Source organism: Natrix helvetica (assembly GCF_964273705.1).
Source record: "Natrix helvetica genome assembly, chromosome: 2".
Taxonomy (NCBI): Eukaryota; Metazoa; Chordata; class Lepidosauria; order Squamata; family Natricidae; genus Natrix; species Natrix helvetica.
In genome coordinates, this window is record NC_138552.1 from 70,905,267 (window position 1) to 70,931,740 (window position 26,474).

At 37.6% G+C, this 26,474-nt stretch overlaps 1 protein-coding gene across 5 annotated transcripts in view; it reads left to right on the forward strand.

The window, feature by feature from the left end:
* Positions 1-3,699: 3,699 nt before the first annotated feature.
* The window catches only part of PRUNE2 (prune homolog 2 with BCH domain), a 117,577-nt gene continuing 94,802 nt past the window's right edge, over positions 3,700-26,474 (forward strand). For all 5 annotated transcript variants that reach the window (XM_081940221.1, XM_081940224.1, XM_081940222.1 and 2 more), the window contains exon 1: positions 3,700-3,925. In XM_081940221.1, coding sequence (XP_081796347.1) covers positions 3,890-3,925 — 36 coding nt within the window. In that variant the 5' untranslated portion in view covers positions 3,700-3,889. The remainder of the gene's footprint in view (positions 3,926-26,474) is intronic.

A 26,474-nucleotide genomic window follows, 5' to 3' on the forward strand; every position in this document is an offset into this window, starting at 1 on the left:
TTTTTAGAGTTAGGCCAGGATACAATGACCTTTGTCCTACATTTGGCATGAAGCCAGCTGAGTGACCTTGGGCCAGTCATTTTTTCTTACCCTATGAAGGAGGCAATGGCAAACCGCTTCTCAAAAACCTCACCACCAAAACTGTATGTATTGGTCCAGGTAGTCTCTGTTCCTCTGAACAGAAGAGGAAAAAAGTAGTCTAATGTTACGTATGCTTTTGAGAGCTAAAGTAAAACAAGCACAAAATTCATACAAACATATGCTTATATATAGTAAACATGCACCCCTTAGATGGAATATAAAAAAGTAGAATCTTAAAATCATATTCAAACTAGGGATTCCCCTTCAAAGGTAAACCCTTTTACTAAGTAATTATCCTAAGCTAAATTGAATTCTGTAGTGAAGGGGGAAAAAAGGATATATTGCCTTGTTGGCTCATTGGAGTCTAGGATCTTGGCTTACTAGCAAGGCAGTAATCTGAGTACCCTATGCCAATTTGAATTATGTTTAGTAATGAACTTTAACAACAGTAACCTTTCAAAACACTTGATATTACTAAAAGTCATCCTTAGGAATTTAGATAATTCCAGTGGTCAGAAAGAATGCCACTCTAAATACATTTGGTTGTTAAATGGAACAACTGTCCAGTGACCAGATGGCAAGAGTCAGAGATGTGCAGTGAGGTTTATGGCTGGTGAGGCTGGTGATGTAATCAGGAAGGCGGGGAATGGGACCACGTGTGCAGGAGGCTGAGGCACCCTCAGCCTCCTGCACACGTGGTCCCATTCCCCGCCTTCCTGAGTCAACATGAACGGGACCGCGGAGCGCGAGCCACGGAGCGTGAGCCGCAGGACTGCGGAGCGCAAGCCATGGTCCCCTTCATGTTGACTCAGGAAGGCGGGGAATGGGACCACGTGTGCCTTTTCCCTTTTCCCTTTTTTTTCCTTTTCATGATGAGAGCGGTGAGGCTCTGCCTCCCCTGCCTCCCCTGACCGCACGTCCCTGGCAAGAGTATTTCCACTTTATGCATGTTTGCTAAGAAGCAAATCTTAATGACTTTTGCAGTCTCAAAACAATGCACAGCGATTACACAGAAGATCTCATTAAATGTTTTTTTAAAAAAATCCAGCTGTGGATGAGAAATAGGAATGTATGTTCTGCTTTGACCTGAGTCATTCCATGCTGACCTGGAAGTTATATTAAATAAAACTGTAGCTGCATTATTTCCATTTCTCCTTCTCCAAACCATATATTTTTCTTTAAAAAAAAATCCCTGTAACAATTCTTTTATGGCTACCAGAATTTCTCTGTCAATTTTATAGGTTTTTCTCTCTCTACCTAGTCAACACTGAAATCATGTGACATCTGGATGGTACTGAGAATGCTTTTTGTCCTGATTTTTCTTCTTTATCTTTTAATGTATAATATATTTAAATGCAAATATTATCTTGGCACAAATAATCAAATTTTCAGGCTTAGGAAATGTCACCAATTTGCTAAGTTAATATCTGACACTGGAAGAAGTAAGTCTGTAAGCATTATTATAATTAACCTTAGGAAAAATATTCAAAGCAAAGTCATTGTATCACTGAATTCATTATTAAGCAGAATGGTGGAATATAATTTGTACAGCTAAATTGTTCACCTCCAAGGCCATTATTAGTCAATTAAAAGTAGCACATTATTATCTGTGTTCTTGGAGATTTGTTAGAAGGTTTAAACAGTATCGGAAACAACAATAACAACAGAAAAAAGTAAAAAAGTAAAAAACATATAGTTTATACAAATCTATATATGTATATAAAGTTTACAGAATGGTTTCATTCACTCAATGGTTTTAATCATATTTTATTTAACTATCCATCCATAATCAGATGTAAATAATTATTCCAATAATAATATCTTTCCAATGTTGAAGCTTGAATCTCTTAGGGGGAAAGTGGGGGGGGGGTATGGAGAATCCATTTTCAATGCCCATAGATCAATTCCATATAAAATGCGTGTAATGAAGAGTATTGATATTAAAAAAAATAAGCACTATCTCAAAGTTAATAAATGTAATTACAGGTTCCCAGAGTGCAACAACTTTAGGCTTTCTCAAAAACTTGTTTTAATGAACTGTTATTTTTATTGCATCTTTAACAACCTAATATACGTCTTTTCAAATGTGACCCAATAAATCTGAAGGATTATTTTTCTGCTAAATTAGACAAAATCTAAGCACTATTTAATTTTTTGATACAGACATTGAGGCAATTTTCTGTAGCTCAGACAAAATGAAGATTTCCAATTCCTTTTTTTTATTCAGGTTTTAAAATTTGCATATCAGATAAATTGATTGGTAATGCATTTCTACAGACTTTTTTTCATAAGATTTGGTGATCAGTTCTAATAGGCGTCAGGGTGTCAATACAAGTCACAGATACTGCCAATTGGCAGCAACAGACAAACAATATTTATCTCAATAGTCACTGAGTTTATGAAGTTTTTTACTCACAAATATGGATATTCTACGTAAAGTATGAAATATTCTGGCTTAACGACTCATTTATCAATAGCCAAAGAAACCTCTTTATAGATCTTATTTGTATTTAATGTAATTATTTGAGAAATATCACGTGGAGTCAGAGTACCTAAATAGTTAATGAATTAAGTACACGTGAAACTTGTGAATTGTATTAATAAACAAATATTTCTATAATGCATTAATTCTGATTTAGTCCATTAACAGAGTATCCTGCAGAAGAATCCTTCTGCATGTCAGCCAGGTTTCTAGAACTGGAAACAAAGTACAAAGTCCCGGGGGAGGGGGGAAGAAATCCAATAAACAATCCAGATATTATGATTTGGACCCATTTTATAAATCCTTCAAGAAACTATAATTTACTATGCCCAAGTATGCCTTTGTACATACCTAGTATAAATAGCACTTTCTGTTATGTGTGTATGCCGTATGTGCATATGAAATATGTTGGAGTTTGTTTTACAGCAGTATACTAGAAAGATTTGAGCAATACTCTACACTTGACTTCTGTGAAAAACACCAAAATATATGAAGTGATTGCCATGCTTCACTAAATAAAGTAAGACATGTTGTTTACTTAGGTTCCAGCAAAGGATAAACACACGCTGACAAACATCAGAGCGGTGATAATCTACAGAAATATGTTAGCCTTTTTAGTATATTTCTTTAGAAACCTAACTGAAGGCCATAGGATTTACTTCTAAGCAAGCAGGGTAAAATTTGGACGTCGGGGCTGCATCTGGCAATCGGAAGTTTCCAGTACCCATAACTCTAATTACAAGGAAGGAATCGTGCATCATCACAACACAGTAAACAACGTTGTGTGTGTGTGTGTGTGTAGCTTTCCGGCTCCAGATATAGCTCGCTCCTTGTTCCCACATATCAGACACCCTTTGGGGCTCTGCAGTGCTGCTGGGAGGCGAGCGAGCGGACCGAAGGGAGAGAGGTTTCTTCCCTCTGCCGCAGATCTCCGCATCTTGTCTTTCGCCTCACTTTTGGGCGCTGTCCATGGTTGCAGCAATTGTCCGCGTGACGTCAGCCCGCCCGAGCGTCCCTGCCATTGGTGGAAGAGCTCGGTCGGCCTGTGGAATCATGTAAACTCTGCCCACCCACCCCTCGCCCCCCTCCCTTGCCCGGCGGGGACCCGAATCCACTTTGTTGCCTAAATAGGCAGAGGAGTCCACCGATCTGTGCAGCGCCGATCTGTTGGGAGACGTATAGCAGCCGCGCGGCGGAAGAGGCAGAAGCCAAGGCAGCGGGACAGTCGATGCCGGGGAGGCAAGGAGCCGCCCTACAGAAGCAGTGCGGAGCTCTGGCATGGGACTTTGCCCTGGCTGAACAGAACCCGCAGGCCGAGTAAACACCATGGAAGACTTTTTGCAACGCACCAAAACAAAGCTGGTAAGTTCTGCAGAAAAAGAGGGTATCTTGGAAACACTTTTTAAAAAAAAAAAACCATACCAGTTTGTTTTGCTACACTTTCCTGCACGTTTTTGTTTTTAAAGTTTTGGAATACATCCAGATGAGCTTGTATGAATCAGCATTTTGAATAATTATAATATGAAATAGCTAACAATGACACCAGAATGTTGAAGGTTGCAACACCTGTGTTATTAATGGAATTCATTACTTCTCAAGGGTCCAGACCATATTTGTTTAAAAAAAACCACACACACAACAAATAGCTGAATTCTCACTCACTCATTTGAAGAACTTGGTCTGTAGTTAGAAGGGATCCCAAAGAGCCGTCAAGCTTCTCTGTCATTTTTGTCAACCACAGAAATGATAGCTTATGGTTTGTAGGACAATTCAATCCATGTTTATTCAGAAAAGAGTTCTACTGTACTAAGTTAAGTATACTCTTAGGAAAATGTGTTCAGGATAACCTGTTCAATACTCTACAAAAGTGCATGGAACTCCTTTTGATTCTGTAGGTTAAAATTGTGGAAGTAAACAACAATAAGTGTAAAGGTGAAAGTTCAATCAATGTCACAATATGAAAGCATCAGAATACCAAAACAAATTCACCACCATTGAGATCCCTTTTACTTAAAATGACTGTTGATATGAACCAAATGTAATTTAGGCACAATAAAGCTGTGCAAATCAGTATCTGGTTCTGTAATATTTCTAAGGAAAGTTCAGTTGACAATACATAAGGACTACAAGGGCAGAAGACACGAGCTGCTTTGTTTTAGCATGTCATCTAACATTTAAAGTTATGTTTAAAACTTTTAGCATATGGTCATTAATCAAAATTCATGCCACTTGAAATAAAATTGCTCTTAGACTACATTCAAGTGCATTAAAATTAATATCTACAAATAACACCATAAAAATATTACATCTATCTTCAATAATATAAATTATATAATATAGAAATTCAAAAATAAATAAATAAATAAATAAGCATTTCAAATGTAGTTAAATGGCATTATATGCCTTCTCCAGACTTTTTTTTTTAACCAAACATTTTATTTTTGTATTTTTAAATATCTTTTAACAGATATCAGTTATTTGAAAAAGTTCTAGATAAGATTTCTTCATAGAATAATATTCACAGTGACTAATGTTATACCTCTTTTTTTGAACCTCATTTTTTGCTTAAGTTCTCTTCAAAGCAAAATAGAGCAAAAGCTGATGACAAAGCACAGAAAGCATGAATAATTGAGGACTTTCTTTTAACTCTAGAACCAGAACACAAGCACTCAAAGTATAAAATTAACATTATACCATTGTAGCAGAAATTGAACATTAAGAATGTTGAATTCCATTTTTAAAGTTCTGTTAAGATCTTCTCTTGCTCATTTTCCCTGTGCTAAACCCCAGGTCTTCCCACGCTAGCCTTAGATGAGAATTAGAAGGTGGTATACAGATCAGCACATCTGATGATGACTTAGTTATATTAGTAGAAGTAGCCTGAATGGGAAATTGTAGTGCTCTCCTTGACTTACCATGTGTATCTATGCTTGCTGCGCTTGTAACACTTTGCGCATAGCTGAAATATTTTATCATTTTTTCAAACATGGCTAATATGTATTATAAGCTTCTCTTTGGGATTGCTAACAACAGTGAATATAAAATACAACCCCTATAGATTCTTAAGTAAGCAAATTGTGCTAAAGGACAAATTCCAGATGAGTTTCTGAATTCGTTTGTTCAGCAAGAAGTCAAAAAGTGCAATGGAATTACAGAAGAGCATTTATTGATTGAAGCAAAAGCTTTCATAATTAATAGCTTACTTTGTAAGATACAGTAAGTTTTTTTTTTTTACAAACTAAAGGTAAAGATGCCCTTGAATTAAACTCAACTCTTAGTGACTGATTTGTGGCAACAGGACCTGAATTGTTTTCAGCTATCTTTTTTAATGTTTTAAAAGTTCTTATTTTGGTTTACAATGCTAGAAGTCCATAGTGATGTCTCATTTGATACTTACCAGACAATTGCCTGCTTATTTTCAGGGCCCAGGTAATTAGTCAGCCAGGGAATCCACTGTATATGTTATAATTATAAATATTAATATAATGAATAAAACCTAAAAGTAGCCAAATAACATTAGGCTTTGATAATTCAAAGAATGGGTGAAGAGTATAGACATCTCCTAACATCAAACAGAAAAACAATATAGTATCAGATGAATTTGCCTGCGGTAAGAATTTCACAGAGGAAAGAAACAACTGTGGAAAATTTATTTGCTACCTGGTGGGAAAATTCAAATTGGCAATTTTTAACTATGCATATGTAAATAATCTTTAATAGCATGGATTAGCAATATTTTTGATGCCTGGCACCAATGAACAACATTGCATTTTATATATTTATTACCAAAAATTGGTATGCCACACAATTTCACTGACTCTAAAGTAGCTTACATTGATAAAACAAGAACGAGCCACCTGATATTCAATGAGACTGCTGACTTTTTTGCATGTGGGCATGTTAACCAAATGAATCTATAAATAAATAATAGTCAATATTATAAAAGACAAAGAGCCATAGCTAGCAAGTGACTAAATCTTGTGAGATTTAGTGAGCTTGAGATATTTGGACCATAGAAAAAACACTGGGAATCATGTCACTGATGCTATCTGTCATATTATGGTCTGTACAGGTACTCCTTGAGACATGACCATAATGAAGCCTGCCAATTTTGTTGCAATGGTCATTAGGTGAAGCATCTAATGTAATGGTCATTAGATGAAGCATCTAATAAACCCCCGCTCATCCCTGCTGTCCCAATGAATTGTTAAATGAACATGTGGGTTATTAAGTGGAGCATAGAGTGTCTTGGGATGGGGGAAGCCCTTAGAGGCCTAGCACAGGCACGGGCCTGTCTGCTCTGGCCTGCCCAAGGTTTCCTCCATCTCCTGAGATGCCCTGTACTCTGCTTCCCACTCCTTGGGTCCCACTAGTTCTCTGAGTTCTTAGGCCTCAATCCTACCTCACCAGGTCAAACATCCACCTACTCACCCTTTGAAGAGCTCCAAGCTTTCTAGAGCATTGGAATGGCTTGTTTCTTCTTATTTTACTGTTTTATTTATTAAATTTATTGGCCTCCCATTTTACCACTGGGTAACTATGGGTGGCTTACAATATTAAAAAGATAAAATTATATAAAACCCATGCAAAATATGAACAAAGTACAGCAAATATATAATTGCTCAACCCTATCTAAAAGATGGGAATGGAGGGAGGTGGATGAGCAGAAGTGGGGAGGTGGAATCTGTTATTAATCTGTCAATCATCCCCAATGTAAAGTCCCCCCCCCCATTAGATCCCCAAGCCAACTGGCAGAGCCATGTCTTTAAACTTTTGCAGAAGGTGCAGCCGACTTCACTCTGGCGGGACAAGATTTTCTAAAGGGCAGGAGCAAAATTCTACTGGACCCCATCTATGGAATACCCTGGCCAATGGGGCCCACAGCAGGCCTCCCCTGCTGTCATGGGTGAGGCAGGCCATTCCATTAGGATGAGATGGTCCCTCAAATTACCTGGACCCATTCCATGAATGGCTTTAAAGGTGATTATCAACACCTTGAATTGCATCCGGAAGAAAACCAGCAGTCAGTGCACTCATGGAGCAGTGATGTGACATGGGCTACTCTTGGGACTCCCAAAACTTCCCATGCCACTGCACCCTGCACCACCTGTAGTTTCCAAATGCTTTTCGATAGCAGCCCCATGTAGAGTGTGGTGCAATAGTCCAAACACAAGTTGAATAGGGCTTGAATGTCCAAGCACAGGGACTCTTGAACCAGGAGAGACCACAACTGGTGCTCAATCTGAAGTTGTGCAAAGGCTCTCCTAGCCACAACTGCCACTGCTCTTGGATTCATCGAAAAGAACTCCCAAGAAGCAGACTGTATCTGTCTAGGGTAGTGCCATCCCATCCAGAACTAAAGATGTCAAAATCCCAAATCTTGGGGTTCCATCCACCCAAAGCAATTCGACCTTGCTAAGGTTCAGTCGAAGTCTGTTTTTCCCTCATCTAGGGTCCCACGGTCTCCAGGCATCAAGAGAAGTCAGCAATAACATCACTTGAATCATCAGAGTAGACATACAGAGTTGAGTATCATCAGCATATTGAAGATATCACAACTTGTGGTGATGGATTATCTCACACCCTGCAACTATGCAACTATAGCTTTGCATAGTTGTAGGGTCTGGTTCCAGAACTGGCCACCACTATGCCCCACCCACAAATAGTGCCCACATTTGAATCACCATCCGATAGCCTAGAGACAAACTGCTTAGTTTTGCTGCCTTAACAAGATTTGCACAGCACTGCAGAAGATTTTTTTGGGAATTCAAAAGTTTCTTCAGCAGTGTGCATACCTTGTTAAGGCATAAAAATGAAGCAGTTTGTTTGTCGGCCACCATTTTCATTTCACCCACAAGGAGGTAGGACAAAATGGTGGGTGTATTCTGGTTGCCACTATGTGGCCCAGAAACATGTTCCTAACATGAAGCTCCAGAGAGCTTCAAAAGGGAAATGTGATGGGTGTGTGGGGAACAGACCCAAGCCTTGTAGGGCCCAGCATAGGATGGGGGAGATGTGAGGAGTGGCTCCAGAATGGTTGGTTATAAGGGTAATTGACCACAGGGGTGCTGTAGCCTTTGTAACTTTAAAACAGAATTGAATGTAATTTTGGGGTGTCTGCTGTAACTTTGAACGTTTGTTAAGAGGCTCATCATAGCTCAAGGACTACTTTTATAGGTATGTCTCATATTTTAAAGAGAATAATTTGTTAAAAGTTTTCAGCTTCATAGAAATCTGATATGAATTTGAGAACTTTTAGCATCATACAATTCTATACTCCATAATGTATTATAAGATTTAAAAATTCCAGTAAAAACTCCATGTATTTATTTCTAACATCTTATATGTGAACTATGTATGTACCTATATTTTTATGTTCAGCTTTATGTATTTTTATTTTTATATAAAAGAAATACCCTATTGACCCAGCCAGTTAAAACACCGAAGTAACACCTATATTTTGGACCCAAGCTATTTAAGAATCATTCAACTTTTTCTAGTGGATCCTGTTGATGTTTTTATGCTATGGAAGAATGCCATTATGTGGTCAATTTAATAAGGTTAGAAGACTATCCCAGATGAAGAAAAGGAGGATATATTGGAGAAATGTATAGGATATACATTATTCTAAAATAAGCAATTTCTAACATATAACAATCTAACACTCATGGCTATCTAGATAGCAAGCACAAAAATATATTGCCACATTTAACTGGGCTTAAAAACAAGACCTTTCAGAAACTGGAAGTATATTATCTCTATCGTCACTACTACTAATTGATATAAATTTTTGTTTCTTGGAAATAATCAGAAGATTTCATGTTGAACATGACTTTTGTATAAAATGCCTAGTATACATATAAAAATTGGACATGTTTATAAGAATACACATGTTAACTCTACCAGTGTTCTTGGATTAAAATATGAGTATCGGTATGTACATGTGAGTTATTAATTTAACATAGTACCAGTGTTAGATAGGACAGGCTTGATCCAATGAACATTGAACAACACATTATCACATCAGTTCATGTTATGATTTTGTTTGAAGTGTGCCAGAAGTGGGGAAAACAATAGAGTTGCAATGAGTCTCTATTGGGGGCTGTTCATGGCCAAAAGTGGTATCATTCCAGTATTATAAATATTTATATATAAACTAGGATAAAGGAGGGTGACTGATTAACTCTCATGAGGGGAATGTAGCTAGTTATTGTGGATAAAGCTGATATGCAATGAGTGAATTGATTCCATGAAATCAATTCATTCATCGCATATGTTGAATCTAATTGATGTTTCCTTTATTCAAAACAGTTTCTGGATATGCAATAAAAGATTGAAAGTTTTTCTTTAATTCTGAGTTCTCTACAGATTCAGTTTCTTAATAAAATACTATGCATACTAGGGATTGGTCAGAAAGAAGAGCAATGATAATTGAATGAAATATTTCTCTTAATATTATGCTCAGAGTTTTATATACATAGTGCATAATTTTATGTTGCAAGTCAAACTGTTGATTAGAAGGCACAGAGCTTACACAGTAGATTTGTTGCATGCTTTCCTGGCATGTTGAACACTCTAAAATATTTCTTGCTATGAATCTTCAGAAGCAAATGCCTAAAAACTGGTGATCCCACTGTAAATGTTCTGCTAATTTGGATACTAAATATGTAATTAAAAATTCTGCAAAATCAGCTTTTTAACCTTCTATTCTAAGAGACTATTGATCTCTTAGAATACTTACTGTCTTCTTAGAAACAAAGATTGTTGGTAGCAACTCTGTTCATTTGGCTCATTATCAACTTATTGATAATTAAATGAAAAAGTATGGTATATTTTTCAAGCTTCGTTTAGTTTAAGATGAATTAAGATGATTCAGTGTTGAATCCATTTACATTTAACTTGTAGTGGCTCCACGGATGAAAGTTTCAAACCAATGGGGTGAGCTTAAAAGTGCCATATATAATATGCTTAGATTAATAAAAATGCAACTAATGTCAAATTATTAGTACTATATAACTGATATTGAAAATCTTGAATTGTTCTTATGAAACCATTCAAACTTTGTTTGGAAAACATTGTTCTGAAAAACAGTACATATGATATCAAGAACGAAGGTAAAATAGTAGAGATGGTATTTTACTTGTATTTTATTATTTCAAGAAATGACATGTTGAAGATAACCATGAAAAAATATTTTCATAAGAGTCCTCAAACAGGTCTCCCTCTGCATAAATGATTCAAGTATAACAGCTGTGTTTAAACATAGCTGCCACCTGCACAATTTTAAAACATGCAAGATAAAATGCATATTTTTTGCACTTTGATTGATGAGTAGATTTTAATTAGTGAGCTAACCACTCTGAAATTATAGTAGCTTCTATTTAACATCCAGTTTGTGTAATGATTTAATACTGAATGCCCCTGAAGAGAACATTTAATTTGCCTTTTATTTTAATCTACTTGTGACTCAAAATCCCATTTAGTTTAAGGGAATTCCCTTTCCTGAATTGTTCTGTCATGTTGCATTTGTTTCTATTTAGACTCTCAAAAGTAATTTGCAGAAATATAGCATATAGCCCATTTGTCAGAAATTAGTTTTCCTTTGTGATACAGCTAGGCAAAATATTTAGCTGTTAATTACTGTGATTATAAGATGTTTATTCTCCAAAGCACCTGAAGGCAGGACAAGAAGCAATAGATGGAAACTAATCAAGGAAAGAAGCAACCTAGAACTAAGGAGAAATTCCCTAACTGTGAGAACAATTAATCAGTGGAACAACTTGCCTTCATAAGTTTTGAATGCTCCAACACTGGAACTTTTTAAAAAGGGATTGGACAACTATTTGTCTGAAAGATATAGGCTTTCCTGAGCAGGGAGTTGGACTAGAAGACCTCCAAGGTCCCTTCCAACTCTGTTATTCTGTTTAACTTCTTTATAGTGGGAGGACAAATGTCTTGAATAAAGATAATGGCAGAAAATATTAGGGTATTAATACTTTTTTTTTAAAAAAAAGTGATTCGGAGTCTTACAATATACAAGATCTGTTAAAATCCAAAGTAATAAAAAGGCCAGTTTCACTACAATTAATTGACAATTAATTTATTATATATCATGTTATAAAACAGATTACAGTATAGCATAAAAACAAGTGCATGTTAAGTCCTTTGAAATACACGAGTTGTGGCCCTGGAATAAATATAGTGAATTATCTTACTTTTCAATAATGATTTTCTTGTTGATATGTAATTAGAGAAGAGGAAAAAGAGTGGTGTGTGTTTTTTCTGTTTGTTCTTTAGATTTATATCACTGGGCTCTCCCTTTGGTTAAGTCCCCAACCATATAGAATATAGACCAGTGATGGCGAACCTATGGCACGCGTGCCACAGGTGGCACGTGGAGCCATTTGTCAGGGCACGCGAGGCGCTGCCCTGTCAGCTGGCCAGCACGCATGCGTGCGCTGGCCAGCTGAGTTCACAGTTTTTAAAAGCCATTTTTTCGCCCTCCCAAGGCTCCAGAGGCTTTATAGGAGCTTGGGGAGGGCGAAAAGAGCCTCCCCCGCCCCCCCCGGAGGCCCTCTGGAGGCTTCAGGGACTGTTTGGAGGCTTCCCTGAAGCCTTCGGAACGCTTAAAATGACCCTCCGAGCAAACCGGAAGTCACTTCTGGTTTGCTCGGAGGGTCGTTTTAAGCGCCCCATTTTAAGCGTTCCGAAGGCTTCAGAGAAGCCTCCAGACGATCCCTGAAGACTCCAGAGGGCCTCCGGGGGAGGCGGGGGGGCTCTTTTCGCCCTCGCCAGGCTCCTATAAAGCCTCTGGAGCCTGGGGAGGGCGAAAAAAGCATGTAAAAAGGGGGGGGTGGCTGTAGTGCGCGCATGCACACTGGGGGGGTCACACATTGCATTATGGGTGTGGCACGCCCACACACGACCCCCCTGCACTCCCCCCACTTGTGGCACGCGAGCCAAAAAAGGTTCGCCATCGCTGATATAGACTAACAGAGTCAGAAGGGACCTTGGAGGTCTTCTAATCCAACGCCCTGCCTAGGCAGGAAACCCTATACTGTTTCAGACAGATAGCTATCCAACATCTTCTTAAAGATTTCCAATGCTGGGGCATTCACAACTTCTGGAGGCAAGCTGTTCCACTGATTAATTGTTCTAACTGTCAGGAAATTTCTCCTCAGTTCTAAGTTGCTTCTCTCCTTGATTAGTTTCCACTCATTGCTCCTTGTCCTACCCTCAGATGCTTTGGAGAACAGTTTGACTCCATCTTCTTTGTGGCAACCCCTGAGATATTGGAACACTGCTATCATGTCTCCCCTAGTCCTTCTTTTCATTAAACTAGACATACCCAGTCCCTGCAACCATTCTTCATATGTTTTAGCCTCTAGTCCCCTAATCTTATGTTGTTGACTGGTAGAGGGACTGGCGTAAAGTCAATGAGTCTCCTTGGCTAATGATGGAATTTAAACTGGTTTTACCAATCTTAGTGCAATGTCTTAATTCTCCAGTAACTGAACCTAATCCAGTATTCATAACACATATAGTTAAAAGTTAGGGACACAATTTAATGGGAGTTTCTCTTGTGCAAGGTCTTGCAAAAAGGAATAAAACCTCTTGCTAATTTGAGTTTGCTCATGAGTTATTTCCAATGGCATGTGTCTTTGGATGTGTCTTTCAAGTGCAATTCAGATTTTAGCTGTATAGTTGTAGCTAAACTGCAAAAATCTAGATGACAGTAAATAGCAATTTTCAGGATTTTTGGAGCCCAGCTATGCTTGCCCTACTAAACAGAAATTAAAAGGAAAAGGTTGGAATCTACTTTAATGCATTTGGGCAAACTGAAATACACAGAGATAAAGTGCACTATATAGTAATACTCTTATTGTTGCAGGAATATTGCTATGTGTTCTTAGCCCAATAGTTTAAAATTCTACTCCTATTTAATAATATTCAGATTAAATACAATTAAATAAAAATACTTCTTAGCTGATAAAAAATATAGTATTACATTGTTATTTAGAAATGATTGTGCTTTTCAAGAGCTGAACTTAGATAACAATTTTTCAGAAAATTTCTGAATAGATTTTTTTCTCAATAGGTCTTACTGAAAGCCATGGTGTCATACTAAATGTAGCCCTTTGTAATTTTATGTATAAATGTAGAATATTAACTTCCGCCTTCCACTTGCTACAATTTGGATCTTCCTTGAAGAGAAAATCATTGAATGCCATCTAAGTTGTGAGAATTTACAATGTACATTATTGATTGACTCTAACATAAGAGCTTGGATCTCTTTTTAAAATGCAGATTACTGACCTTGCAAGTCTAATGGCTCTTCTATAATGATCTAAATTGTGCTAATTCATTCTTAGCCATAGCTCTGTAAAAGGAAATAAGAGCCTTCATTTTACTGACTATTGATAGTGGAATAATGACTCTTCTATAACATTTGATTGCTTTCCTTATCATACCGTATAGTGTGTGCCATTTCTCAAATATAATCAAAGCAGAGTTTTAATATTTGCTTTTATTTTTCTGCAATCCATATGTTTTTCTATAATACAAAGAAATGAATTTGGGATCAAGAGTGCAAGAAAAAGTAGATGTGCTGTCATGTTTTTCATCAAATTAATGGTATGCCATTTTTTCTAATGGTAGTTTACCACTGAATAAATATTTAGTAATTTAATAATAATTTGGAATGGTATAGTACATCTAATCAAGTACACAACAAAACTGTTTTTTCTCTCTCCATGTATATTCAATGTTGACATTTTTGTATTTTATGAAAGAAAGTCAGAATGAAATTATGTGCCCAAAACTGCTGAACTAATTGAAATAAAATGCATTTTGTTTTAATCTATTTGATGACCATTTTCACTGAATGAGAGAGGGTGAAAAATATTTCTCTATTATCTCAATTCAGATTCTAATTCTTAAACTTCCATTATTTTAATGGAAGTTTAAAATTATTCCTTAATTTTATACATATTATATATTGCCAGTTAATCCTTAACAGTATGTCTTGTAGAATTCTTGAAGCAATTATTGGATTTTCTAGCATTAAACTAACATAACCAGATAAACAGCATACAATTACTCTTTCCATAATGGACAACTTGTATCAAATATACTCAAAAGAGGTTATACTTAGAAATAAGAAAATGAGCTTTCCTTAGATTTATTTCCTGACATATTAATATGTATATTTGCAAACTTTGAGATTAATGAGGATGTCATTAAAAAGTGAATCAGAGGCACTAGATAATACATGTAGGGTTAGCTGATTGTCTCTTTTAACAGGAAGTAATGTTGAAGTGATGTTCCCCTGAGGCCTAGAATGAATACACATCTGTAATTAATGTAAGAAATGACTGGATGTCACATTTACTTTTCTCTTGCAATGAAAGATCATTCATCTTGAAATATAAGAAGCCCTAACCTTCAAAACAAACAGTTCATACATAATAGCTTAAGAAATCTGTTTCCCAAAGCATATTTGAAGCAGATCACACTGATATGTAGAATCTTTCTGAGAATCTTTAATATTCAGGCTAGTAGAAAATTAAGCAGAAGAGCTAAGTGAGATATCAATTCAATTTCATTTTTTGTGGTCAAAGACCAGTACAGAACAAAACAAAATTTAACACAGAGTTTAAAATACATTTATAAAACAACATAATTAACATCTGCAGGATCCAGTCTGGATTGTCATTGGGACCAGAGGTTTTGTCTTCCAAGCTTTTGGACTCATCCTGGAGCACCTCTTCAATCTATATCTAAACACCCCAATCTACATCTAAAACACTACATACAACAGCCACCAAATAAGTTCCCTAAAGATGGGCTCCAGCATCCTGAGTCTAAAACCTCAGAAGACAAAACCTCTGGTCCCGGTGACTGACCCAGATTGGATCCTGCAACAGGTATATTTGCCTTCGTTCATAATTAACATCTGTATGTGAGATACAGCCTATATTAAATCATAATGTAAATCCTAAAATTATATGAAACATGATAATATCTAAAATTACAACAAATCAAAGCTATTAACATCAATGAAGTAAAAATATCTAAAATTTGAATGAATTATACTTGCATAGAATGCATTGCAGGATGTTGGCCCATCAAAGTGTGACAAATCTTCTGTGCTGCTGCGCAAAATCTAGCTAGCTGTGCTGTAATAAGGGCTATCTGGTCTATGAGCAGCATCTGGGCATAAGCTGAATCTGGGTAACCAGAATGTCTACTAATGAGAGGCACCATGAATTGCAAAACATTCTTATAATGCTTTATTGGGCTTCTACTATTTGTCTCCCTTACTGGTCTTTAGATTGATCTTTATTTGATTAGCATCACAGTCCTTACCTCATATGTCCTAGAGTACAATGTATGTCTTCTATTCCATTTATTCATGTTTCTAGGAAAGAATCACTATCATCAGTCATATATTCAGTCTGCCCCAATTAAAATTTTTACATATGCCTTAAATATAAATTGTTATCTTTTCTTTATGTTGCAGAAATTCAAACATTCCTTTTATATTTGATTTCGTGCCTCTTTACTATGTAATGGATTGAAAATAATCTTCACTTTACTTTAGATTATATGCTAGAGAACAACCCTTGGAGAAAAAAATTAAGAAGTCATATGAAAGAAAGATAAATGATGCTATAAGGGTCCTGTCCCCGTATAGCATCATATTAGATGATATTACATATTATATCAGTATCAGTCCATAAAATGTAGCGATCCGAGAACCAGGATTCTAAAAAAGGCTATATATTGCTTTTAAATTGGTTTTATTAAACTAACAGTCAATTCTGCCATAATACAATACTATCAGTTCCCTGATCAAGGTAGTGAGCAAGCAGCATGGTGACAAGATAAGTTGCTCTGTCTTGCTCCATATGTTTGTTGTTTCAAATTTTCCATACTTTTAATTGGTTCCCTGTAGAATAAGATTTACAAGCATATGGTATTGAAAAATGCTGACTTGTATTTGTTATCATATATTTTAATATGCTGGTGGCACAGATCACTTAATTTTAAGTGTGATTATGAACTTACTTAGTGTAGACAACTGTGTTTTTAAAATGCTAACAGTCTGCAATGCACTAAAATTCATTCCAGTTCTTTTTAAAGCATTTAATGGAAAAGCAAAGTAGCCACACTTTTAAAGGTCTTGACATAAGAGTTTTGGTGAAATAATTATGCTAGTAACTATTTGAAAGACACATCTATGGTTAGTTGCAAATACAGAAGAACATGTAAATTCTTGGGACCTTAGGTGAGACCAATAGCCTCCATATCAGTATTAAAAACATTTTAGTATTTCAAAGCAGAAAACAATGGAAAACTGAAATAAACCTCCAGCGATATGGTTACCTTCATATTGAATGTATCATATCCATATGAATTTATCATATTTAGATTCAGAAGCTTTCAGAGGCTTCAATGATTGTTAGAAAGATTATGAGTAAAGTTAATAACATTTTTGTAGAAGAATGGCCACTGAGTTATATGCTTGATTTCTTAGGAAAAAATTGTAATGCTTTTTAAGTTTGAGGTGTGTTGTGGCCCAGCAGGATCCGGTTGAGCTGCTGATGGACTCGGATAGCGAGGAACCATATGAGTCTGCGCTGGACGATGTAGAGGACCCTGTACAGGGTTCAGACTCAGAGCAGGGACCAGAGAGGCTTGTTGGCCACTAGGAGGCTCCTGAGGCATGGAGCAGTGGGGAGGACCAAAGGCAGTTTGTCCCTGATGCAAGATTGAGAAGGGCTGAGAAATGGAAGCAGCAACTCCGTAGGCAGACTCACAGAAGATGATTAAGCACAGGTGGTTGTGGATTGGCCCCTCCCAAGAGAGATTATAGGTGAGGCGTTGGGAGGGGACATTTGCAGGAAACAACCGTTCGAATTAGTAGTTAAGAAAATCTATCTGTATATTCTAGCCATGTCTGTTCGTTTGGACTATCTGCGTTGCTGCAGAGCTACTCTATTCAACGTGAGTTGTCTGGGCCCTCAGCCAAAGGATTTGTTATCTCAGTAATTAAACAGTGGCAAATAGCCAAGCCTGTGTTCTGGTTTATTCACAGGCATGGGGCGGGGAGGGGGGGGGCAGAACAGAGGTGTATGTGTATAATGTTGTGAAAAGTTCTACTGACTGACATCTAGGCTATTTCAACTTTCATTATGATTCTCTTGATCAAAACCTGACTATAGAGTTCTAAGATGCCACATATTACTTCCTCATGTTTGTATTCTACTTTCCTCTATTAATTATTATTTTTAGAGTAGATCTTCCCAATTTCATCATCAGCCCATTTTTAAGGCAAAATGTGTAGTCGTGTTACTGACTTGCTTTGGTTTCATGATGTTCATCTCATGCTCTCCAGTGGTAATGCTGACTGGAATTTTTCCAGTTGATTTCAAGAATAATTATATTAACTATCCTTATTAACTTAGAACTTTCTTATTTTTAAAAAAGAAGAAAGAACTTTTTTGCATGAAATAGAATGAAACCGGGATGGATTTAGGCTACCAAATCCAATTCTTGCTCAAAGCAGGAATCCAGAATAAAATATCCCTGACAGATATTTGTCTTGTCTCTGAATACGTCTATTGCCAGACAATTAAGCAAATCCTTCTGTAATTGTTTTTACAGTCAAACCTCTGTTCCTGTTGGGAAGCTTTCCCTCACATTCAGTTGTGATCTGTCTTCCTGCAGCTTCAGTAATAAAGACATTATCCAATGTCTTGCTCTCTGGAGAAAAAAAAAGACATGTTTTTGACTTGTGTGATCAATTGCACTTTCTTTCCTTCTGGTCACCTTTCTGCAAGATTTTACATAATTTTTCAGTTTCTCTTCATACGGCTTACTTAAGATCTTCTTGCTGTTTCCTGTGGCTGCTCTATTACATCCTATTTTTATTCGGAATTACAATCCCTAGTGCAACTGAGGATAGTAGCCATTGAATTGGGATGAGCAAACAGTTTTGGGCTAAGCACCACATTCATTTGCATGGACCATTTTTAGAAATGAGTTTTAAAAAAGAGATTGGGGGAAAAGGTAACAGAATTTACATTTAGAGCAAAAATGTAGATTAAAATTTAATAATCAAATACAAGAATAAACACAATCAATATTCTCTTCTGACAGATGCTTCTAAAAAGTCCAGCAGAATGACGAGATAGGACAGTGGATTCTGATACATGATTTTCCTATCCATTGGCCAACATTTATTGTTCTAAAATAGATATTCAATTGCTATGAACTGGTTACATATAGAATTCCCAAGATGTAAATTGTCCTTTAATTATTAATATTCCTGATTAATATTTTAGAAAGAAGGCTCAGTTAATTCAGGGATTGTTTGTTGATTCTAATAATCAAGCATCCTAGGCTACTTGCAAAAGAGAAAGCAGTTTTGTTGCTTAAAGGCTTCAAAGGCAATCATTTTTGTTTAAGCCAAAACGCATTAACAAGTAAAACACCAGAGTCATATACCAATGAAATTTGGTTCAGCGCCAATGGCTTGGTATACAGCAGGCCAGCACAATTCATAGAGGGGAAAGGGTCACATTGATACATTAAAATGTTTACTGGTGACAAAAGAAGAGTTGGCATGCCAACTCAGTTATTCAGAGGGTAATGAAGAGGCAACAGCATTGTTGCTGGCAGTGTTGGTATCGGTGAGGACTGGAAACACTGGAGGTGCTTTGCAGCATGTCTTTCAGGATGGAGGTAGTTATGAAAGCCTAGGCAATGGCAGCAGATCCTTTGCAATGGTGACATTTGGCAGTAGGGGATTGATTGAGTTTTCAAAAAAAAAATATTGCAGGCTGCTTGACACACGTTGTATAGGTCAGCTTTAGAAGAATGCATAGATACCCTGAAGGAGTGCAGTTAAAGCAAGGAAAGGAGGAGGTGTGAGAAAGAGAACAGTCCTTACTTGGTACAAAAAGGGCCTACTTGGCCTATCTCTAAAAGCTGGCACTTGGTAATTGTATCCATAATGAGAGTGTTTATATTCAGTTGGCAACTCTTCCAAGTTTTAGAATGTGGTACTAGTGTGGAATGCAACATCTAACTAATTGAAGAAGGCCGCAGGGGTGGGCTGCTGTGGGTTCTCATGGGTTGGGCGATCCTCTAGCTAAGGATCTGCCCAGTTCTGCCCAGTTCTGCGAACCCTCAAATCCCACCCCTGGATGGCCCCACCCACCCCACTCCACCCTGCCCCTCCCAGGAGTCTCCACATGCTCTGTTTGGGATGCCAGGTAAGTACAGGGCTTGCTGGCACAGAGTCTGGGGAGGGTGAAAAATGGCCCTCCAGGAAGTTCAGAAATGGGCCCGTTTCCAGCTGCTGGAGGGCCTCCGGAACCCAGGGAGGCCATTTTTGCCCTCCCAGAAACTGGAGAAAAGCCTTCCAAGCCCAGGGAGAGCAAAAACATCCCGTCCCCCTGCTGTGGTGTAAGAGGCCAACTAGGCCACGTCCACCATGGCCACGCCCACCCAACCAGGCAGAGAACCCGTTGCTAATTTTTTTTTGAAAAAAAGTTTTTTATTGGTTTTACAAAATTTTAAGGAAAGGGGTAATGGGTATGGGTACAAATTTTGACAGCTACATCGTGCAGGAAATGGTATTCCCCCCAAGTCTCATAACCTTTACAAAATGATAAACAAAATGTTATTGCTTAACTAAATCTTGACAGCTTATTTTTACATTGTATCTTTCAATGAATTCAATCATTTACTTTGTATCTAACAAAAAGATTCATTGTATCAGCAATTGCAATGTTTTTCTAACTTACTTTTGTGATCTGAGTCTTCTCATTGTTGCCTCCTCCCCACCACCTGCCAGCAAAGCCTCGGCCCCTCCCTCCTTCATATCTTGTGTACTGTCTTCCGCTTTGTCTAGGAGAGCTTTGTTTTTTTCCATGAAGGCCTCCGCCTCCATAATTGTATTAATTCTAACTCTGCCGCCCTCCCAGAAAATCAACATACCTTCTGGCAATAGCCACCGGAACCAAAATCCGTTATCAAATAATTTTTTTGCTATTGGTGAATATTTTTTCCTCTTATCTCTTACTTTCTTTGGGATTTGTTTCAGGATGGCTATCCTTGTATTTTAATGTTTACTCCCTTTGTGCCCCCAGAATCTCATCTCTTGTAGCCTTTCTAAGAAATTTAATATGAACCTCTCTTGGAACATTGTGTGTTCTAGCATAAGCTGAATTGACTCTATAAACCAAGTCAATATCCCATCCTAGCTGCTGTTTGTCTTTTTTAATATATTCAGCTAACATTGTTGTCATGATCTCCTTCAAGTCTTCATTGTCAGTCTCAATTACGTTTTGAAATCTAAGGAAAAAAGACATCCTTTCAAATTCCATTTTTATCATGTGGTTCTCAAGTTCTAAATTTCCTCTCTGGACCACCCTCACCTCCCCCCTCATCTCAGTTGTCCCCTCCTCCAGAACGTCTAGTCTTTGCTTGTTTTGTGCAGTTTGGTTTTGATTTTCTCTGAGTTGTTCATTCATTTCTCTCAGTTGATTTTTCAGTTCATCCTGCCCTTTTAAAATCCTTTGAAGCAGCTGGTGAGTTACTGATTCCTCTTCAGGGGCTTTAGGTTGTAGAAACGATGTTAGTGACTGTTGACCAATTGGGCTGGATGTTGAAGATGCTGGATCAGAACCTGGCTTCCCAGGTGGTGGTTTCTTCGGAGCCATCGTAAGAAAAAAGCTCAGAGATATCTATGTCCATACAAAGAAATGGCGACTGTGGAAAAGCACAACCAAGAGAGACCACAAGGCAGACAGTCCAGACAGGAATAGAGACCTTTTATATAGTTCAAGTCCAGTCAATTAAATCAGTTATTCCAGATCCAAGATACTATGTAGCAAGAGATGTTTCTGAGAGTCACGGAGGCAAAGGTACAATGCCAGCAATTTTCATAGGGGAAGTCTAATTTCAAAGAGCATAAAGATGGAGGAAGTGTGCCATCTTGCTTCGCCAGCACCGGAGGTCAGGAAGCAACAAGTCAAAAGTTTTCAAAGTTTTTAAAGGAGTCAGATCATTACTTTTCTTTCACAACTGCATTAAGAAAGTCATTTTGCCATTGCTTATAACGAGTGTGATTCCTTTTAAAACTCTCTCTCTCTCCTCCGAGAGAGAGCAGATAAATCCAAAGCCGCTTTTCCGAGGGGGGGGAAATCCCCCTCCCTCCAATCACACTTCCCAGGAGAAGATTGAAAGTCTTTTAAAAAGCTGATGTTCTTTCATTTAAATATCAAAAGGAGAATTGGGGAGGATTCGCATCTCACCGCACTGCAGCTGTAGCTTTCAAATTGTCGATCATCCAGCTGCCTCAAAACGAAAGCGCGTGGGAGCGTAGGAGCTCCGTCGCGCACCCCCTCTCGCTTCTCGGCTCCTGGGGCAATGCCAGAGACCCCCCCGCTGCCACCACCGATCCAGGGGACCCCCAGCGAGCAGCCCCTAAGGCAGGGCGTCCCTTCAAGGCACCCTGTGCCCCCCCAAGCCAAGGGGAGCCCACCAAGAGAGCGCAGGACGGACAACACTTCCGTCGCTCTCAACAACCAGAAGCAGAATCTGGTGTTGCTAAAATTTTTGAAGCCCACTCCTGGAAGGCTGGAAGAAAATATTCAGCCAGTCCACTGTTATCTATGTAAATTGATTACTTTTCTTGCTGTCTTCTATAGAATCAATCATGTCTTACAGTTCTCAAACAACTGAAAACTACACCAAGACAAGAAATCAGGGGGGGGGGGGGAAATGTGTGTAGGTACATATACCAACAACAATTTAGTCAATAGAGTAAAGTGGGTGAGGTTGTCTCACTATGAGAGTATGATCCATGAGGGACTTATCAAAAGTCACATTTCTTTTTGACCCTTCTTTCTTGCATTTTGTTCATTCAGTATACCCAATTCACCCCATGGCAACAATTTGAGATAGAACAGATCAGGAAACAGACATTGCAAGAAATATTAGGACCCTATAGATATAGGCTACAATCTTGTAAGTCTGAAATAATTTCTCCTTCCCTTCCTCTTATATCAAAGAAAGACAAAATAGAACAACCATGAATTTTTTTCTCACACTTTCCTGTTTCCTTAAGCTAATCTTTTTTTTTTACTAATAATCTCCACATATTTTTTTCCAATCTCTGAATTCTTCCTCTCTTTGTTTTTACACATCCATTTCTCCCTCAGGTATCTAATGCTTCTGCAGTCGGAAATATACAGCAAGGGAGGAGTCCTGAGGAAATATCACTTTAAGATTTTCCCAGAACCTTGATCTGACTGCTTTCCATTTCCAGAATGTAATATATACTGTTTCTATTGTAAGCACTTTTGTGCAAGTGCATGCAACTGTATTATTTTTGAAAGGCATTGTAAATTTCTTATAATGTTTGCTGTTTGACATAGCCAGGCAGGCAGGCAGCAGGCATGCCGAGTTAGGAAACAAGATAGAATGGAAATTTTAGGGAGCACAATTTTTGAGGAGGAAGAAAAACACAAATTGGGCAGTATGACACAAATAGAGTTTTTGTTCCATGTTGGATCTCGATGAGATGGTGTTACTAGCTGCTGAAAAGAGAATTGAGTGGAGTGTGTTAAAAGAAAATATGCACGTATTACAGGAACTTGTTTTGATACTTGGTTTATGAAAGATTTATAAAGTAATTGCAGTAATATCTTTGTTTTATAATCAGATAAAGACAAAGTAACAGTCTGTTTGTTCGTGTAATCATAAAGGCTGAAAATACTCTTTGCTATAAAAATGTCACTTTCAATTTTTTGTTTAGATCTTAATAAAACTCATACATTTATGTGAGTAAATATTCACTTTGCATTCATCTGGGTATGTATTCCATTTATCTCAAGGCAGAAACTAAGGCATTTCAGGATGAACTACATATGGGCAATGGGAGTGGTTCTAGGAGATATTTTATTCCTTTATTTGTTTAATAAATAGTATATTCCTCCAACTCACACGCAGGGGACTCCAGGTGGCTTAAGAAGTTATGCTCCTTAGCTGAAGTTGCTGAAAAATAAATTATCCTACAAGGATTAATTATACTTTATTTTTGAAAACTTGACTAATTTCACCATTCTAGAAACCTGAGAATGTAGATACTAATGTGAAAAATTTCAGAGTAGATGAGATAAAGCTAGTGCTAAATCTTTTAGTGGATTTTGTTAAGCCAAAGTAATTTTGCATCCTCTGTATGGCTATCAATAGAAGAACGAGTTGTTGCTTTATATAAGTGTACAGAGATGGCGGATTGCCCTGCTATCATAGTTTGTGTAATTTATTGACAAATGTTATAAAGAATTATTGGTATATTTTGGCAATAGATATATTTTTAATATCTCTGAGAGAAACTGTTAACCAGATATGCTGATAGTCTGCAGAAATAAGTACTGTGTAATCAATTTATTACAACATTTTTATTATTCTCATCACATTTTATTTTGCTTTGTTAAATCAAAGAATAAGTACACTTAATTTTTAAAATGAGACATTGTTTGATGTATCATCAGCACTTTTTAACAACTGCATTATTTGACAAACATTTTGATCTTGAACAGCCTGGTTTCTAATATTACTTCTTTTTTCATAGAGAATGAGCTATTGATAATACTTTTTTACATATTTACAAAGGTGTGCATGAAGCTGCAGATAAAATACAGCGGGCAGACAGATTTCTTTCTCATCTCTTTTACAGAGAATTTAAAATAGTTAGGAATGGACATGCTTTTTTTCTTTAGACATATTACAATAGTTCTTTCAACATCTCCACTATGTCTTGCATCATTACTCGTTATACTTAATGTTTTCTTCTGAATCTGTTTAGTTTGCTTCAAGTCAAGTCTACTTTGTCCATCTGTTGTAATGTCCTATGGTTTGGCCTGTCCTCATGGACTTCCTCTTCATAGATTAATTCATTTAAATAACATATTTACCAAGAAAAGTTAATGCAATATGCAAAAACATTTATGGGTGTGGATATAATCAAAGGGAATAGACCAGTGGTGGGATTCAGCCAGTTTGCACCACTTTGGGAGAACTGGTTGTTAATTTTCTGAGCAGTTTGGTGAACTGAAATCATTAGGGCAGAGAACCGGTTGTTAAATTATTCGAATCCCACCATTGGAGTAGACTCTTCGAGATAGTAAGTACCAGTGGTGTGTTTCAAAATTTTTTAGAACCTCTTCTGTGGGTGTGGCCTGCTTTGTGGGAGTGGTTTGCTGGCCATGTGACTGGGTGGGAGTGGCTTGACGGCCATGTGACCAGGTGGGAGTGGCTTACCAGTCATGTGATCGGGTGGGAGTAGCTTGGCGTTTAGCAACCAAAATGTTGGCTCAGAAACTGGCATTTGAAGCACGCAAGTCTTTTTTTTAAAAAAAAACAAAGTTTTATTGGTTTTTTAAAAATTTACAAGGAAAAAGGTAGTGGAAAGGTGTACAAATTTTGGCAGTTGCAAAGTGTGGTAGGCGCCCCCTCCCTCCAAACTCATAGTATACATCTGAGTATAAAACATTAATACTTAGTCATATATAATCAGCATATTAGTTCTATTGGTACTTTCAATCAGTTTAATACATTGTAATATATAGTCCACATGTTAATTCCATTACTACTTTCGGTCAGTTTATATCAATGAGATTTTCTTATTCATTTTTGTGATCTGAGCTTTCTTGGTATTGCCCCTTCTCCCCCCGCTGGCAGAGCTCCGGCCCCTCCCGTGTCCTGCATATCCGTTGTAGGATCTTCTGTTTTTTCTAGGTGTATTTTGTTTTTTTCCATAAAGGCCTGTGCCTCTATGGGTGTGTTAATTCTAATTCTTGTCTCCTCCCAGAATATCAACATACCTTCAGGCATCAACCATCTAAACCACACCCCCTTCTGGTATAATTTATTCGCCAATTGCGAATAATTTTTCCTTTTTTCCCTAATTTTCTTGGGGATCTGCTTCAAGATAGTTATTTCCCTATCATGGTATGTCAGGGCCTGCCCCCTTTGTACACCCAGAATTTCATCTCTTGTGCTTTTTCTAAGAAATTTAATATGTACCTCCCTGGGTACATTGTGTGTTCTGGCATAGGCTGAATTCACTCTATAAACCAGATCTATCTCCCATTCCATCTGTTGTTTTTCTTTGTGTATATATTCAGCCAAAATGTTTGTCATGATGTCCCTTATGTTTTCATCATCTGCTTCTATCATGTTTTGAAATCTAAGATAAAAGGACATTCTCTCAAATTCTGTTTTCATTTGTTGGGTATCAAGTTCTTTGTTTCCCTTCTGCACCGCTTCTACCCCCCCCTCCGCCACCCCACCCTCCACAAGGTCCAGTCTCTGTGAGTTCTTATAAATTTGGACTTGGTTCTCTTTAATTTCTTCTTTCATTTCCTTTAATTGTTTCTTAATTTCCTCTTGGCCCTGTATGAGTTGTTGAAGCATTTGTTGCAAATCCATCTCTGTACTTTTAGGTTGCATCAGGTCTGTAATCTTTGATTGTGTAGCAGGGCTGGATGTTGCTGATATCGGGGCAGAGGTAGCAAAGCCAGGTTTTCCAGGGGGTGGTCTTTTAGGAGACATAGTTTATAGAATAGAGAGTTCAGTCAATGTAGAGACTGGACAGCTGGAGCGGCAGAGCAGCCAGATGAGTCCAGGAGGCAGAAGATCCAAGCAGGAGAGAATTTCTCTAGTCAGCCTGGCAATAGAGTAAAAATTTTTCCCCCAGAGAGTTCAAAGAATAACAATCCACAAGAGATTCTTCTAGGTAACACAGAGACAAAGACCGGAAGCCTGAGTTTTTAAAGGTGGAGTCAGGTTTCACAGTTCATGAAGACAACGGAAGTGTGCCATCTTGCCC